Raw genomic sequence first — 18,997 nt, forward strand, 5'->3', positions numbered from 1 at the left:
TGTAGAAACTTTAGTCCTAAGTGATAGGTTGGGAGAGTGTTTGAAGTCAGAAGGTGCAGCATGTGCTTCGGATGAATTTTTAATGGATGCTTTTTACCGTCTGAGTGTCTGCCCTGTGCTGGTGCGATTTGTCATCATTGAGGAGCTCTGTCCTGTCGGCTTCGGAGGCAGGATGGTTAAGTATCTACGGGCACTTGTGTTTGGCCTGTATGTGAGTGGGGGAGGTGTGTGGGCAGCAAACAGAGGTCATGATGGGGGTGAAGTTCCTCCAGGCTGGAAATGGCCAGCTGGAGGCTTGGCTGTGCACTGAATACATCATTTCATTTAGCTGAACGCCCCCCGACCCCTCCCCCCCCGCCCACACCCATACACACACACACCACCTCTGCTGGCCTTTTTTTTTAACATTCATTAAAGAGCACTCATGATGAGGGAAGAGGCAGAGATGAGGAGAAATGCTAACATGCTAACATTAATTAATGTCAACTTAAGATGAAATTTAGAGACCACCAGTCTGACCTGCACTTAGACTGAAGGTTTCAATTATTAAATGCTTTTGCGTTGCTGTAGAATATGTTAAAACCAAGTTTATAAAATTGTTTCATTTTTTTTCTATCTCTTAAACTCTATTATAAAAAAAATGTAATTTTTAGCAAGTAATTAGGCTCAATAGTTTGAATATTTTACTCTTAATTACTACAAAATTGTTCTTTTTAATCTGAGTTTTGATGCCTGAGAAAACTACAGGCTGTCTGGACGCCTATTTTAAACTGCAGGAATTATATTTAATTAAAACAACGATAATACAATTATTCATTCAGTTTTAGACTGAACTAAGATTGTCGACATCTCATTTCAGAAACAGCCGTTGACCTTGGTGCAGCTGTAAAACGGTGGGACACTCAAGGATGCCACAAAGAAAAACAGAATACCGCAATGGCAATATGGCAAAAAAAAGAAGAGAAAAAAAAGGATTGTAATCAGCAATACAACATCTGCTAAGAGTTTGAGTCGTCACCTCTGACGAGAAGTCAACGCACTGTGGCGGAATCTGACCTCAGTGCGGTGTCCTTGCCTGAGGGCTGTGCTCTGTCTGATGAGCCTGTGCAGTACATACTGTATGTGTGTTTGTGAGTGCATGGGTTTGCATGCATCAGTGAATATATGTGTATGAATGGAAAGTAAGTGAGGTTAGAGGTCAGCTTCATCAACCCCCCTGCGGCTATAGGTCAGTGGTCCCTGCGTTTGTGGATGTCGGGCCACTTGACACAGACATTAAAGCTCCAGGGACCTCGGTGCCACCTCTGGTCTGGAGGAAGTCTGATGAACTGCTCATTTTAACTATGTATGTGTAAGTCTAACCTTACAGTTGTGTTTTTTTCAACAATGTAAGGCATCTCTGAACACAGACATCGAACTTTAATGACGGGCTACAGCAACAGAATAGCACAGCAGCTGTCTCTCCTGTCTGCCAGGTTCAGGAAACTGAAACTATTGTTAACACAGAGACACCATCACAGTGCATTACAACCCTGACCAAGGTCTGATCTGATCACATTCAAATTGCTGCAAAGTATTTTAGTTACAATTTGATGAATTAAATATAAAAGTGAGATTTCATGGTGCTGTGTTTCCATCGTGGCTTTGGTACACTATGGGCTTAAACAGTACAGTACAGTACAGTACAGTACAGTTCAGTACATGGGTATTGTTATCTATCTGTCATCCATCCATCCATCCGTCCATCCATCCATCCATCCATCTATCCACACTTGTGTACAGGACCAGGTCTCAACAAAGCCTTACAGGTGTTGTTTTTTTGTTTGCAAACCTCAAACAAATACTGAATCCTGACTTCCTTTACATCCATGTCAAGCCCCGTGTGTCTGAAAACTAGAGAGTGACAAAAGCCAACAAACTTTAATAAGATCCGCTCACTCCAGGCTTAAAGCTTCCAGCTAAGCAAACAAAGAGCTCCCGTGGAGTAGTCAGCATCCTGGAGACCAGGGTCAGTCAAGGAGACTGCTCCAGGCTGAGAGACAGGAAAGCTCACACCGTCTGCGCAGGTCAGAGAGGTACCTGAGAGATGTCCATCACAGCGTCGCAGCTGAGAGGTCGGGCAGAGGTCAGGTCATTGAATCCCAGCAGAGTGGAGATGATGCCATTCTGATCAATCCTGCGAATCATGGTGCCGTCCACAAAGAAGATTACGCCGTACTTATCCACAGTAATTCCTGGAGATAAAGTCATAGAACAGAGGAAAAAGAAAAACAGTCTTCAGTCCTAATGTGAGGACACAGCACCGCTTAATGACACTCTGTGGCTATTTATAACAATAAAAATTAAAGTCTAATCAGGGGAATGAAACTAATGTGAGCATCGACTGGTTTAATCAATAACGGAGAACAAGGAGAACAATAGAAACATCAAAATAGATGAATAGAACAGTAGGAATTGATCCAATTAAAGCTAACACCAGTCTCCCGCTGTCTCCTTCTCTGCTCTCAAATTTCAATGAAGCAGAAAACACTGACCTCAATTCAAGTACGACAATATATTTTTTTTGAAAAAAACAACAAAACATTTGTTTTCATATTTTACAATGAAAAGATATTTCACTAAACATTGTAAAATTAACTCCCATTTTGTTGACATTCATGACCTGAATATATGTCTGATAACAACTTAATATTCAATCATTTCAACAAACCACACAGAGACTATTATCACTTAAGATGCGACTGTGAAGAACGAACTGTAGGGTTTAGTGAGGAATTTCATTTGTGTCCGATCAGTACCTCTGGGGTTGGTCAACGTGGCCTCCACAGCCTTTCCTCCGTCTCCACAGCGAGCGTCGTCATACGGTAGGCACTGGTCACCAGTGCCTGCCACCAGCTCCAGGTTCTTCGCCACATCCTTCACTACATTCAAGGATTTTACCTTGAACACCTTCCTGCTGCTGGTGTCCGACAGATAAACGGCCCCGTTCACGGGACTGGTGGCCAGATAGTACTTGTGCGCCGGGCTGTTGCTGAGGGAGGGAGGAGAGGAAGAAGAAGACAGTCTTATTAACAGAGACGTGAACGCTCTGGTGCTTTCAATGAGTGTGAGTTTGTACTTTAATTGAAATGGATTGAAAAGCTATCAATTGGGCATTATCACAGTTTAAAGCAATGACACGGAGACACAAAGGAAGAGAATGACAGAAATATATCACAATTAAATAAAACAATGACACAGAAAAAGAAACAGGAGTGAGACGAATTAGGATTGAATTATGGAGCTTATACTGTAAGTCGTGGCTAACACGGCTAACAGCTAAGTGTGATACCACAGTGGATCCTTCAGGTGCTTTATATAGGGTATGGAAACAGTGAGGCATGTACACAGCAGATATGTCAGAACACTGTATATAAATATAGTGTCATCATTATAAAAGGAACATTGAAGGAGGCTGTATTTTTAGGGAGAGACTGATGGTCTGGTGACGCCGTGTCCAAACTTTTGTCATGGGGCCACGATTGGTCATTGTAAAAATAACTATAGTCAATTATGAGGGATGGAAACGATTGCTAGAGATGTTGTTCAAATGGTTGACAAGTCAAATCAACTCACTGACTCTAAATAGTGATGTACATTTTTTTGATGCATTTGCGTTTAATTCACTTTAACTGCATTAGTTTCAGGGTCAGTTTTCACCTAGTGGGCGCAATACACAGAGTGAGTTGACTGCCGTTATCCTGGAAGCCTGTAGCAAAAGATCCTAACAGAAAGCCAAAGAATGTCACCTTACAAATATCTGTCCAACAGCTTCAATTCATCATCAAAACTATCAATCAAAACTAAAAGTTCACAGTGTACACCATTACAGATTAGCAGAAATGTCAATATCAATCAAAACTAAAAGTTCACACTGTACACCATTACAGATTAGCAGAAATGAGCAATTAGCAGCAAATCGCATAATACTGTATACAGAATTCTAGCTTTCGTCAGAAATGGTCCCTGGCTCGGGAGACAGTGGGTTTTCTGACACACATTTGTTCCAACTCTCAAACCTAGTGTAAACCTCCAAATGCAATTTGCTTCTGGCAAAATAAATGTCAACACCTGAGAGATAAAGAAGAGCCGTAACATCTTATAAAACACGAGACGTTTCCTAAAACTGCTCAAGCGGAAAAGCTATCATCTGTCAAAACATGAGGTGACATTTGCAGACTAGTCACTATGGAAGTCATTTCATGTAAAAAGGTAATAAGACTAGCACTAACATTAGGATTTCTCAAACGACGGGCTCATTTCTGAGAGGCCAAGCCAATAGTTTAACTGTCAAAGTTTTTGAAGCATGTAAGGAGTTAGAAAATACATAATATAAGACACACGTTAAGACAAATGCAGCACATATTACACTATTTTTAATCAACTCATGTTCGTTTGTTATTTTTTAAATAATTTTATGATAATTACATATTATATAATAATGTTGTTTTAAAGTTAGTGCCTTAGGTTTCAGTAGTAGAATAAAAAAATCAGCATATTTAGGGGGGGTACAGCTGAACAGAACAGTGATTCACTGGCAAAATTCAGCCAATGACATATAACAAATTTATAAGTGAAACCAATTCTAAATGCATCACTAAATCCCCAAAATAGAAAGGTGGATAAAGACCAGATATGTATAGACACACCAGTGTTGCACCAACTCAACTAATGCACCATGGCTTTCACTTTTATTCATACCTTCACCCTGAGAGACAACACAATATTGGTCTAAATGCAGAATAGTTAAAGAAACCACGTTTTGGTTAGCGCCACCTACTGTTCAGAAAAAAACAGACATTACTGCCAGATCCAATAAGAAAGGTAGAAAAGGCAGACTAGCTATTTAAATGTTCTTTTTTATCTTAATCGTAGCTCTCAGGACCATAAGAAAAGTCATGAAACAGATTGGCCCTTTCTTACAAAAATAAATAAATAAAATGCTAACACTTCTGTCCAGCTGATGGAACAGCTGTCAAGCGCTGCCAACGCAAACAGACGGCAAGGTCCTAACCATAAAGGCCAGTCAGGAGTCTGAAAAGGTATTAGCAATTCATGAAGACTGACAACAGCAATGATGTTAGGAGACCCAAAGTCCCTCTCTGCATGTCAACTGTGAAAAGGGTGTTTGTGTAAATCTTCACAGTGAATGAGGTTTTTCAAAGGCCCAGGTTTTTTGTTGACACACTCCCGAGAAGACAGTATGAGACACTCAGGAGACGCTGCGTTTGTCCTCTGGAAACCACCATAAGTCTGGACACGGAGTCAGAGTCGGTCGGTGGCCAGACTCGATGTATGGATTCTACTTTGCATTCTATCTGCTGTGTGCTATCAACTGATAGCTTATCAGCCTGGGGTTGCATGTCAAACAGTTTGGGACTCCCGTGGTGTTTGGAACTACGAGGTGTTATTACCTGACCTTCAGTTATAACCATATTCTCCCTCTAAATTCTCTGACCACATCTAGTTTGTAGGAGATAATTGGATTTTGCTGCATGCTGGTGTGGCAACAGGGGGATCATACATGGAGTGGAAGGCAGGGGGACGGGGGGGTGGAGTGGAGGGTGGAATCCTTAGTAGGGGGTCAATGAACACAGCGATGAGATCATCCAACATGGAGAGCTACGGTTGGCTCACATACGAAGAAGGAAGTCAGACGATCCATTCAGACTAAAGTCCCACGCTGTGTTGTCCAGAAGAAATCTCATTAATAACTCACTCATGTGTTTGGGGGGAAGTGATGTCAAAGTGACAAAACTCAGACATTCTTGTCTTACAAGAGCAACGGCTTATTTTTTAACCTTACCCTTCCACCCACTCACATTGACACGCCGTTTGTGGTGGAACCCACTCCTTCTGTTCTCTGGAACAACCATTTAAGAACGGGTGGAAAACCAGTCTAGACCGGTACTGTCTTGGTGGATCCAGAGTACAATGAAGTCATGTTTTTCTTGGTTTGTAACCTTAGTAAACACTTCATGTTGCAATATAAAATATTATGTTCATTTACAAATGTGAACATGTTAAAATAACAGTTTCTTTTTGTAAGATGAAAAGGAGAAAACACTGTTTTGGTAACGTTGACATTAATAGGATACATTTATTGTGACTGTGTCACTATTTTGGAACAATTTGAGAAAAAAAACTATAATAAAAAGCCCATTATAAAAACTACTACAATCAGTTCATTAATATAAAACAAAATTTGTTATTCTAAATCGTGTAAATTGATTGGATTTATCTATAAATCAGGTTTATCTAAGTCTAACATATATATATTTTAATATATACATATTTTCTCATAATTTATGCATTTAGTTTTTTTAATCCTGCAGATGACATTGATATTTGCAGGTGTTAACTCTAGGTGAGAAATCACTGCATTAGATGGGAAATTATTAGAATTTGTGCCTAGCCTTATTTACAGAGGAATTAACTGAGTGGTTATAGAGACCTTAAGATGAGACGACTGAGAAAAGAAAGAGAAGAGAGAATATTCTGCTGGTGCTGTGTTCTATTCATGCAAGTAAACTGCAAACTAGAGGCCAGTGACCAGCATCACCAGTGTCTTCATCCTCGATTTGAAGACATGTGCCTTTGCTGAACTCATGACCCTCTGATAGAAAGTCAATCAATAGTTTCTTTGGCCGAGACACTGAATCTAAGGAGAGCGCACACTCATAGATTTCCCTCCGTACCTCCTGTCGAGGAAAACTAAGTCTTTGTATCTGTGGACATTGATGAAAACCATCACTGACCTGACATTTTACCTCCCATCGATCGTAGAACCATCATCTGTGCAGGGTCACAAAGTCACATTTACATTTCTCTGAGTCCATTTTCAGGAATGCTCCCCCAAATGGTCAGAGATCGACCGAAAAAATGGAGTCAAATACAGACAATCGCTGAGACATCGACAATTGCTGAGACATTTCTGGATTATAGGATGAAAATGGAGTCAAATACTGACAATCTGCAGCGTTTTGCTGAGACATTTCTGGATTATAGGATCTCCCACAGCAGGAGAAGTTCTGGTTGATTTAGTGGAAAAGGAAATTTAGAAACTGAGGTTGAAAGCACACCTGCCTTACGGGCACAACTATTCTGACCAGTGAGTGCTCAGATCATTTTTATGGATCAATATCAATTCTTGAGATCATTTAAGTAAAATTCACTTTTCTCCCTTTTTATTCCTGTCCTGTGTTTTGAGCTTGAAGTGACAACCTTATATATTTGTAATGTGTTTCTTGATGAAGATGCTTTGACAGGACAGGCAAACCAAAGAAATGTGTGTCAGACCCTGAGTCAAATGACAACGACCATGAAAATTTACATTGCACAACACAGCAGCTGTGGCTCCGGTTTCACACCTGGAACATTTTCTCTGCCCGCTGGAACCATGATGTGTACCACGGGGCATTTTCCGCAGTAGCAGTGTGTGTGAAGTTCAGTCGAGCGAATGTTGTTGTGTTTTTCCTAATGAATTTGACGACACAATAAAAACTATGTTTGATATTAAATTTCCCTGTGTTTTGACTTCCTACAATTTTCAAACAACGGCACAAATTGAATTAAATCGAACAACACCAAAGGACTCCTGTTATTAACCCAGAGGAGAAGTTCAGCGGCTATTGACTCTATAATTACCTTCAAGCTGCAACACACGCGTTCACACACACACACACGTACATACAAAGGAATACTGGGTGCAAACTGTGGGCAATGAACGTAGAGATAAGGGAGTTGATAAAGCCACGAAAATGAAATTATGCAGTTAGTGTTTGCAGATAGGATCACTGTGCTGTGTGTCTGAAATGGGCTCAAAAGGTCATTTTGACGTCAAGTGTGTGAACTGCACCACTCTGATACGAAACGCCGTGCAGCTTACCTATGCCTGAAGTCTTTATTCCTGTCAGATTTTGACACAAGCAGCAGGATGAGTGATAAGGAGAGAGGAGAGGAAATGTTAGTTGTTAGTGAAAAGAATCAGTCTGAAGAGAACCATGACAGACAAAAGTGTATATGTTGTTCGCTGCTGACACAGATAAAGAAATTCATCTCTTTACTGCCACATTTTCTGTTAGGAGTCATTACACCCTCGATCAGGGCCAAACTCCATCTTAGACGGAGGGATGAGAACGGCAGCACCATCAATCCTGGGCCTTTGGGGCATTTCTCTCCTACTCAACTGACCTCACTGGTTTATGACCTGTGCGCAAAGCCCATCTGAGCCCTGTTCCTTTGGAGTGAGTGTTAGCGGACTAGTCCTCCCATTACCTGAGCTCCAGGACGCTGGTGACATTCCCCGTGGTGAAAATCCTCCGTACGTAGTTGAAGTCTCCCACGTACAAACTTCCATCCGAGCCGCACGCCAGAGCCACGGGGGCCAGCAGCTTGTTTCCGTCAGCGAGGCCGTTACAGCTGGGGCAGGAGATGCTGCGCCTGCGCCCGTTTCCCATCACACTGCCAATTACCGGGGGCTGCTGGGAGATGAAGACGTTCTCTCCATTTCCCATGTGAAGGATACCTGATTGGGGGGCAGAGCGAAGAAAGAAGTAACACCTGCACCCTGCACAGAGGGAGCTGTTTTTATTCGTCTACTAAAATAAGATGCACACAAACATTGGCTTCATGCATGGATTCCACTTTACAGTCTAATTCAAAAGCAGGTGGGTCTGACTAAAAAAATGCACTGGGTAATTAGGTCATCATCCTGGTATTAAGAAAAAGTAAAATAAACTAAACTTATAAACGAAAGCTATTTATCTATTGGACCATTAGGAGCAGCTTGATGAATCATCGCACATAAATAAACAAACACACAAAAATGTTTTCTTGTGGATTTGATCCAGCCCTGATTTCGCAGCACTTTACTACAACGGGATAGTGGGTGAATTCTTCGGCAGGATTTGAACCTGCAGTCTTCGAAAGTCTAATCCTTTTACCACTAGGCACGAGGCTGCTGAGCAGCAGATTATAGTTATTTGCGTGGGTTAGCAGTTATTCAGCAGGGTTAGCTTTTCTCTTAGAGATAATTTGATGAATCTTTGTGCAGCAACAAGGATAAAAACACACTTCTAGCCAAAAAGCTTATAATGCTCTGTATATTTCTTGACTTTTAAAAGCCAGTATCTGACCACCCCCCCATATAAATAAGCCACACAAATAAGCCTACAAAGACCAGTGTGCTTAGTATTAAAGCTAAACCACAAACATGGATGAAGAAAACGGTACCTACAAAGTCAAGTAAATAAAAGAGCATTATAATATTTACAGTAGATTTTTAAACATTCAATAAAAAATAATGTTAGAATAAACCGGCGCTTAATTCCTTGAACAGTCGAGACGTTGGCCAGCTGCAATTTCAGGAATATGCAAATCCACTTGGAATCTGTGGAGAGCAGATTTGAAGTCTGCTGTGCAGGGATGCACACAGGGCTTTGTGAGTTTGTTTGGAAATTCCATGTTGTAAGATTTAATTAACTAATTTTTTATTAAATAATGAAACCCTGCTGTTTCGTGTGAGCATGTGATAATGTGAAATGCAGTTAACAAGCGGCCAGATTAAAACGGGACCTGAACCGCATCTGGTGCTGTTTCAGCAGCAGCAGCAGCAGCAGCAGCAGCAGCAGCACGCCGGAGTTTAGTTTCCAGCGATACATAGGTTATCGTAATATACAAAAACAGTTTGACATTGGGGACGCAGTTTAATGCCGTGTGCTCAATTTTTAAAGGTTAAATCTAACTGCAGATTATACACAGATCCAGCCAAAGCACATAAAGTGTGTTTCCATGCAGCCAGCCCTCATACGAACACCACGCTTCCATTAACGTTGACAGGGTAGTCTTTCAAAAAAAAAAAAATCAGTTGTGCAAATGCACAAGATGTTCGGCCCCGTCCAGTCAGTATAATCATATTAAAAATTTAGCATCTGTGTTGTCTGTGATGGTTTCACTGCTTCTTACGGTGATCTGAGTTCTGAGATCAGCTCAGCATTTGGTCTATTAAAAAGTTTGGCAAAGCATCCTGCTCCTTGGGAACAGATATAATCTGAGGAAATGCTGCTGCTCTTGCTGGGAGAAGCAAATTGATCTCAATCAAATTAGGGGTGATTCTGAAAATGCTGCACATGAGCAGGAAACAGCGGCACCGAAGGAACTAAAAGCACAGGTGATGCAGGGGCCGGGGCGGCTCGGGAACACAGAGCAACTGACATGGAAAAATATATATATATAAAAAAAACGACTGCAAGTAAAAGGTCATATTATTTAGTAATAATATAAGAAATATCTCTTTTAAAACTCATTACAGACCGACCTTACATTACAATGTTGTGTCTTTCTTTCTTCCCTCCTGGTCCTTTGAGAGTAATCTGTTTGTACTAATAAAATCGACCGTGATTTGGCTTAAAAAAACAAAAAAAGGTAACGACTGCTGATGAAATGCTTGATTCACGCAGAGGCAGTGCAGTACCAACAAAGGCAACAATAGCACAGGAGATAAAAGCATTGTCTGCGGTCCACTCACCACTCTGGATGTTTAGGGCATGGTGCTTGTCGATGGTCCAACCTCCCAATTTGGAGGCTGTGATTTCGTAGCCCTGCAGAACAGCAGTTCTCTTCTCCCAGAGTACCAGGTCTGGACAGGACTCATACTCAAAACCAACAGATACTGCGGAAAACCAACGAAGAAAATCATTGTAACAAAACTAAATACATCACTATCTACATTAAAACTGCAACACAAATACTTATTTACAAAGTATTTCTAGATAAATTAGCTTTATATAAAAATCACCAACAATGATAATAAAACCTTGGAGAATGACTCGCCACTGTTTGGTTTTAAACAAATGGATCCTGATAGAATGGTACGGTAATATTTGACTGTGGTGTGTTTGTGGTTTGAAACTATAGTTTTGTTTCGTATGAACATTCTGTAAGTCTGACTATTCTGTTTAGAGCTAGCAATTTGAGACTCATTGTGTTTAAAGTCCTTGAGATTTATAAAAAAACATAAATGAGGATTTTTTTTTCTCCAAAAAAGCCAATTATTTGTGAAACTTGGCTGAAAACACTTTAAATGTGTCTCTCCCTGTCTTGCTGTCCAACACTTTGTCCAAATGTGTCAAATAAATAACCTTTTTGCTATGGGAAGCAAGTTGCTGCAAGTTTAGCTAGAGGCAGAGGCAGCAGAAATGTAATGGAGGAAGCAGTAAGCGGAAAAATCCCGGCCTAGCGTAATTGGTGCGAGTGGACAAAACTGGTCTTAATGGTTTTACCTGGTCCCACAGCTCACCATTTATGAAACTCTGTCTATTTGTGTGCATAGAAGATACGGTGACTTATCACTCACCAAAAGCCTCAGACAGGCCGTAGACCTTCTGGCTGTAGACGTCAGCCTTGTCCCACACAAAGTCGTAGGAGAGGTTGGGGGAAGCGGGGAACCATTTCCTGAAGAGCCTGCCCTCCACAGCCACCATGAGGTGAACCTTCATTAAGTTAAAGGGGATTGTAGAGTGGGTGAGGGTCACTCTCAGTATGGACTTGTAACCAGGGGTCCTGCTGCTTAGATAGCCGAGCTTCATCTCCGTCCCAGGTATAGGAACGTTCTCCTGCAGAGACTGTGGACAAACAGACAGCAGCTCACCAATGACAGCAGCAACAGGAACCAACAGGAAGTGCAAACGCTGAACTGATTAGAAATTATTATTTGAAGATTAATATGATGTCTCTGTCTCTGTGCAGGGAATCAATTTGTCTTTTTGCTGTACAGGGCAGGGAATCAATTTGTCTTTTTGCTGTGGTCAGTAGTCAATACAACCTTGGCCAGACATTTCTCATGCCCTTGTCTCCAACCAAATATGTATGGATCCAGGAAAGGAGCAGAAATATCAATCTGAGGACAATTACACAGAGACCCATGAACGATGTGTTCATTATGCACTCCAGTGAATATTTTTCATAATTGATTTGATAATAGCCCTTCATTAGGACACTCGCCTTCCCTGCAATCCATAAGACACAGGCGTCACAAAAGTGTCTACGTGCTCAGAAAGTGCTGTGACTCATCAAGGCTGTGCAATACAGTCAGTCAGAGAGGGCGGCAAGGAAACAGTGAATGTTACCTTTGTGAATGACGACAGTTTGTTAAAGGAGATTTTTCCAACAGATTATTTGGGTTTTTCAGGAACTAGTGTCTAAGACTCGCCTGAAATCATTTTAAATGCAATCTCTAGGAGTATGCATAAAAAAATGTGTTTCTTTAAAGGCTACAAATAAATAACACTTAGTAAGGAAGTGTACTAGAGATTAGCTGAATCTTCAGCAAATGATCAGAGAAGTTCTCCTCAATACTAACTTCCAAGGGTTGGGAGCAGATGTTTAGCTTTAGAGCTTGGACAGATAAACGACCAATCGCACAAGTCATGGATCACCACCACTAGATGGTGCTAAAACCCACATGGTGTACCTTTACACTCCACAGTGCGGAGAAAACAGCTTGCCAAATTGGAAATATTTCACACATCTGAGACACAAATGTGTACCATATGTGTTTACGTAATACACGTATATATTACACTGAACCGTCGTTCTGTTGAACATCGTTACATAATTGCTCAGCCCTGACTCTGATTACGACTACATTATTTTCAAATCACTGTTGATGATTGTGGCTGAGGTCAGGGCTGTAACCGTCAGTCACACTCTGCATTAGCAGTGGACAGCACAGGTTTGGGTGACCAGCTCTTCTCTGCTCTAATGAAGTCACCTCTGGCAGCCTGTCTCCACGGCACAGAAAAGATGACAATTACAACAAGTACCCAAAGCTACACCGGTGTCACTTATGATCTGTTTCTTTTGAAAATACTCGCACAGTGTAACTACCCCCGGCCTAACTGATTACACTTCCTTTTCATGCAGACAAGTTTAATTTGGATGATGTGCCTGTTTAATGCGCTTACAGCTCGAGAAACAGCAAAAGGCACGGCGGCTATAAATAGACCGGACCGCATATGAAACCCACTGATACGCCATAAATCTTTTGAAGCAAACTGGGAGACAAAGTAATTAGGAAAGGGCACAGAGATGCCTGCCAGACATACAGTAAGAGGAGATGCACATTGAGCTGAGCACAGAAATGTATGCATCTGTCGTGTTGGACTCGTCCCAACACCACAAGTCACACTTTGTTGTGTTAAGTAAAACTAGCACTGTCACTTTTCTTCTAGCTATTGAAACAATAGTTCAAGAAGACATGAAGTTAAGAACGTGGTAAGATGTTCCCTAATGATAGTCTGTGTATGATGACGTATAGTACCACACAGTAGATGCTCTTTGAGCGGCTCAACCATAAAATATAACTGTTCATGTATACCACTTACACAGGCACACAAACATTCGCTATTAGGTTTCTTTGCTGTTGGCAAGTAAGCTAAACAGCAAACTTTGGCAAATACAAATACAGAAGTTTATAATGAGTGCGAAACACTTCAATCCATATTTATACATACTAAAATTACATTTAGGCAACATGTAAAAAAACTTTTTGCACATTTTTAGCAGTTGCAACAGATCTCTGTTTTGATGTGCACGGGCGGGCGTGGTCTGAATGACAATCGTCTATTCTGTTCTGTTGATGATGACAGATGGCTGGATCTTTCCAAAAGATGGCTGCAACCAGTGTTTGTAGCAACCAGTCTTTGAAATGTAAATTTCAAAAACGATAAAATATGAAATTATCTAATGATAGTGGAAAAAGTGACAGCGCTGGAGTTGATGAAATGCACTACTACTACAAGACAATCTAAAAATACATACATTTCCAATCCATGTTAGGTGCTTTCATTTGTCCTATAGAAACTAAAACCCGCCCTCGCACTCTTCTGTTGGTAAGGCAATCGCCAGGCTGCTGTAGGACAGGTCGGTGCACGCTGTAAATCATCCATGTGCCACAAGCCAATTACACCTGGGAGATAAAATCACAGGACTGCCCTGGGCCACAGTCACAATAACACTTAGACTTGATGAAAAGTCTTCCCAGTCTCTCCTCGGTGTGTGGCATTCATCATGTGGAGTAGTAACAGCTGTAAGTTATCACCTGCGTGGACGTACAGCGGAAGGACATGAGTGGGGGATCTACCTGGATTTCGGGTACGACTGTCCCCCTCTCTGAGCAGGATCCAGCGAAGGCTGTGAGCGGGGCCGGGGACACCACGGGGCTGGGCCGGGTGAAGCTGCTGAGGTCACAGCTCGGGATCTCATTTTCCTCGTGTCGCATCACGATGGTATCCATGACATAGAAGCGTCCCCATGGCAACGACAGAGTATGTTCCTGGGTGATGAACGGTGCACGCTCCACACGCAGGGAGATGGCGATGCCCCCGTTGGTCAGTAAGTCAAAACTGGAACAAAGCAGTGAACAATTTCAGAAAGGAAGACGTAGTGAAAAGACAAAATAGGAGTAAACACACACACACATATATATATGTATATACATGTATATTTTTTGCATTTCATAGTTATGTCTATGGCTAACTATTTCCTTTCTTATATGTACGTTTTTTGGTAATCTTAAATTTTTTTAAAATAATTATTATATATTATATATATATATTATATATTATATATATATTATTATATAGAGCTAGCTATGTTTTCAGCTAAAGTTAAACAAAATAAAGACTGTAATGATCACAGATATCAGAGGTTGTTCTTTTACCCTAATTTAGTCAGAGTGTTAATATAGTTACTGATGACGATCTTATTGGCACCTTTAATTTTTTTTATAATCTGAGAATTTGAGTTAAAGAATATGAACAGATCCCTTATCTGTGTGACTACCCACCAAATGATGATCAGAAGGGTGGGTTTGTGCAGCAGCATGATGGCGGTTGCCACATTTCTATCGATCCCTCCTCTAACATCAGTCTAAAAGCCCTGAAATGCAATCTCACCTACTGTTGCATTTTAAAAGCCTCCACCTCCAGACTGACCTGTGTCTGTCTCGACAAACAAGTGGAGCTCTGGCAATTTTTATCACCTCTGACTGCTGCATTTTGACAAAGACGAGCCCTGCACCTGCACCAGACTCCTGCAGCTCCTGTCACTTCTCTGCAAGAACCAATTAGCATGAGGTCATCCAAAACTCCAGGGAGCTGGCCTTCTGTGCGCATGGGAAACATCCTTTACAGGTAAAAAAGCAGGTCCAAATAATGGCTTTTAAACTAGGTAGTCTCCCCCTTGGTTTAGGCTCCTATATAAAGAATCCACTCCATCTCACTTCCCCTGAGGGTGGACATCTGATGGGCTGTGGCGATAAACAATGGTTTGTTCTGCCCTTGGTGTTTTGCCCTTGGCTGCTTCTGAGTACAGTGCCTTCGCCCAGCAGCGTGGACGCTGCAGAGCTGATGTGGGCTGTGATAGCGCTGCCCTTGCGTTGCTGTGATCAGTCAGCAGCTGCAGCTGGTCAGTATGCATGACACCTGGCAGGCTTTGGCAATGCAGCATTAAAACACCTCTGGACACATGCCTAAGGAGGTCAACGTTGGGCTCCGCTCGCTGGTATTGATCATGACACCAGCCTTAAGCCTTGTGACAACAGCCATTAAGCTACATACAGGCGCCAACCTAACATGTGTCCTCAAGGAGTGTGTGGGGATTAAGGAGTTAACCCGTCCTCAAAACAAAGGCAACATCATCGTGTTTTTAATTAACTTGGTGGAAGTCACCGGCTCAATAAAAACAAGAAAAATACGAATATATTTTACGCATTCAAATAAATAATTAATACAAATAAATAACGACTGGAAAAAAAACATGAGTAATGTGTTTTTGAAATAGAGAAGTTTGTTAAGGATTACGGAGGAGTCAATTATAGTTACATCTGAAAAAGAGTTTTGGGCAGAACCAAGCAATATTTTGGGAATTAACGAATTAAGTTTTGGAGACGGTTAGGTTTGACGGCGTTAATTGTGGAATCCTGTTTCTCTTCTGTATAAATGTTAAAACAGAGATTTTGGCTGTCAAAACATGTAAAAATAGTCTTAGAGCTAACTAGTAGAAGCCAAGGAAAGACAAAAAAATAAAAAATAAAGACAGAAGGCTCCTTTCCAGTGTCATACTAGTTTGTTAAGAAAAATGTCCTTGTGTTAAGTTGTGACACAGTTCTGTACATTTTTAGATAAAACCTGTGCTGGCCTTCGAGGCCACCTTTCTTCGGGAAAATGGTAAATGAATGAAATGTTTTAGTACAAAGATGTGAAACGTGGTCATACAGTGGTACACTGGGTCCTTGCAACCTTAAAAAAATGCCTGGTCAGCAGAGTTTCTCTTCCATACCATGGCCCTTATAGAAGCTTTGCAAGCACATAACAGTGGAATAAGATGGAATCCATGTCAGCATTTAGTCATTATGGAAAAAAAAAGTCTTTCTCAATGCTCAGCCAGGCAGGACTGGCTACACAGCTGCACAGGAGCTAAACTAACCTCCTTTGTTTATAGCAGAGGAGTTTTAAAGATGGTGGAAAAGGTAATTTAAAAAGCCAAGCCTCTGGACAATAAAGAACACATCATAAAAACGAGTGGAGACAGTTTTCCTATTTCTAAGTGGCTGAACAGGTGCACTTCTGATTTCAGGCTGCACCGAGCGTGTTTACACTGATTGCAAGGGAGTTGCAGGGGATGGGGCGTGTTTACAGGGGAACCTGGGAGAAGAAGTGGTGTTTACACGTGTGCTGGAAGGGAAAGAAGAAAAAAACAAAACAAAAAAAAACAAACAATTGATGCATAAAATAAAGGAGGGGAGTAAATAGGAAGAGTAGAGATAACAGAAGGTACTGGCTGACTTTTGGGGTTAGTTTTTTTTTCATTCCTCTGTCAAAGAAAATCATAAACACTTTTCTGGCCTTCTGCCATGGTTACATGGATACAATAAGGAGAGTCAGAATAGAGAAAAAGACAGCACGAGGTGAAGGATTCAGTTGGCACTCAAGGTGACTCGCCAAGTCATCATTTCTGAGTTTAGTGCCAAGTTTCATAGAATTTCATGAATAATCAGGTGCATGAAAAAAATACATATTTTGGGGAAAAACGTTGATGGAGTGTCCATCCTGACTGGATTTAAACTAAGGGTTTTTAAGTAATAAACAACTACAGGTTAAAAACCCAGTAGTCTTTAATAAAAACTATTTTAGAAGAATATTCTAACAAATAGTTTTGCTCATAGGCACACCAACAAAAATACTGTAGGTTTTCCAGAACTGACCATAGGGGTCAGTAAATAAATAGGGGTCAGTTAAACAAAAGTTTGAAAATAGGGGTTTAATTCTTGGACTCATTTCCATAACTATTTTTTTTGCATATTTATATTCTGAAATGTGATTTTTTTTTTATTTTCGAGGGATAATGACTCATTTCCATAACTATTTTTTTTGTGATGTGATTTTTTTTTTTATTTTCGAGGGATAATGAAATTCACAAAAATTGCCTTTGGTGATGCCGTTAATGTCAGTCAGTATTTTCTTTGTGCTCTTCCGTCTGACTTTGGTCATTGCCCCTCAGTGTTTAGAAGGTCAAGATGAAGCGATGGAGATGAGAGATTTTTCTTTCTCAAAAGTTGAAAGATGCGGCGGCTGATTAGAGAAGGCGAGAACTGAGTCAGAAAAAGAGGGACTGAGATCAAACAGATGGTGAAGAAGTGGGCCTTTAGAATGTCAGGGAATGATAAAAGTGTCAGGAGGAAGTGGGCTCAGAGAGCAAACACCAATTTACACTGTGCTCTAATAGAAGGGCCTGGTTTGACACAAAGCCCTAACACTTACCACCGTGGGAGATACAGGGGATTGGAGCTGTACAGCGACACCGTAGACCTGTGTGTGCACAGGCTGAAAATAACACCAGCTACTGTATAGAGACAATATTACTTCGGGGAGGGTTCTCTCAAATGATCCTGTTTCATTGCAATACATACAACAGATCCAATCTGAGGTTTTGGTCTGCAATACGCCATGAAACCCTGGCAGAGTCAAAGTGTGGGGGCACAGAATGGCTTAAAGCACAACCAGGAAAACTCAAGACTTTTTCCTCTTGGTATTTTTAGAACAACTCAACACAAACATTTATCTTTTTCCAAAAGGCCCCTGGTGCTGCTGCAATGAATCAACAGGAAGCCAGACAATGAGTTTATTGATGAGGTTACCACTCTGTGGCAAAGGCAGAGGACCCGCAGACTTCTGTGAGGAAGTAACTCTTTAAGATCTCCTTCAATCCCAGTGTCTGTGGGTGTGGGGTTAAGGACACCAGCAGGACTTTTTACACCAATGCTATTGATCGCCAATTCCAGTTTAAGCCAAAACAGAAAGGAGGAAGTGGAGGAAATGGTGCACGTCTGTGCCCTGGACTCAAATGTCCTGCTTACCTCTGTAATTCCTTGATTGTCAAATAAACAACATCCATCTGTGGTGTGTTTCAGAGCCCCCGTGAGCTGCTTTGTACTGGCATATTTTATTCCTCTCCCTCCCTCGCCTCCACTGAAGCATAACTTATGAGTAAACCAGAAGGGCTTAGTTTGATTTCTCTGGGAACTCAGCCGAAAACTCCGAAATTGGACCAAATTGAAGCACAATGCAAATTGATGGTTGCACAGTTTGTGGTGGCAACTGTTCATATATATATATATTTATATATATGGTGGATACTAAAGCAGCAGTCAACCGTCTCTCAGTGTCCGTTGCGTTGCTTACCTTCCATCCTGCCTGGTGATTGTGTAGCCGTACGATGGGTTATTGATGAAGCTGATGTTGACTCCGACCAGAGGCGTTCCATCAGAGGTCACTACTTGTCCGCGGATGACACAGGCATGTCTGTAGGTGTGGGTGACAAGAATCAACAGAGTTAAAACAAATGATGGAAAAAGCCCCACATCAATACCTTACATGTTTGTTTAGAACTTAAGAAG

General features: G+C 41.2%; 1 protein-coding gene across 1 annotated transcript in view; it reads right to left on the reverse strand.

Moving 5' to 3' along the window:
• tenm4 (teneurin transmembrane protein 4) overlaps window positions 1-18,997 on the reverse strand; it is a 179,676-nt gene that overhangs the window by 33,388 nt on the left and 127,291 nt on the right. The window contains 7 exon segments of the mRNA XM_025054911.1: window positions 2,080-2,234; window positions 2,799-3,031; window positions 8,317-8,566; window positions 10,568-10,711; window positions 11,396-11,663; window positions 14,183-14,444; window positions 18,783-18,902. Of these exon segments, the coding sequence (XP_024910679.1) occupies window positions 2,080-2,234; window positions 2,799-3,031; window positions 8,317-8,566; window positions 10,568-10,711; window positions 11,396-11,663; window positions 14,183-14,444; window positions 18,783-18,902 (1,432 nt within the window).

This window comes from Cynoglossus semilaevis, chromosome 4 (assembly GCF_000523025.1).
Source record: "Cynoglossus semilaevis isolate Cse_v1.0 chromosome 4, Cse_v1.0, whole genome shotgun sequence".
In the NCBI taxonomy this organism is placed as follows: Eukaryota; Metazoa; Chordata; class Actinopteri; order Pleuronectiformes; family Cynoglossidae; genus Cynoglossus; species Cynoglossus semilaevis.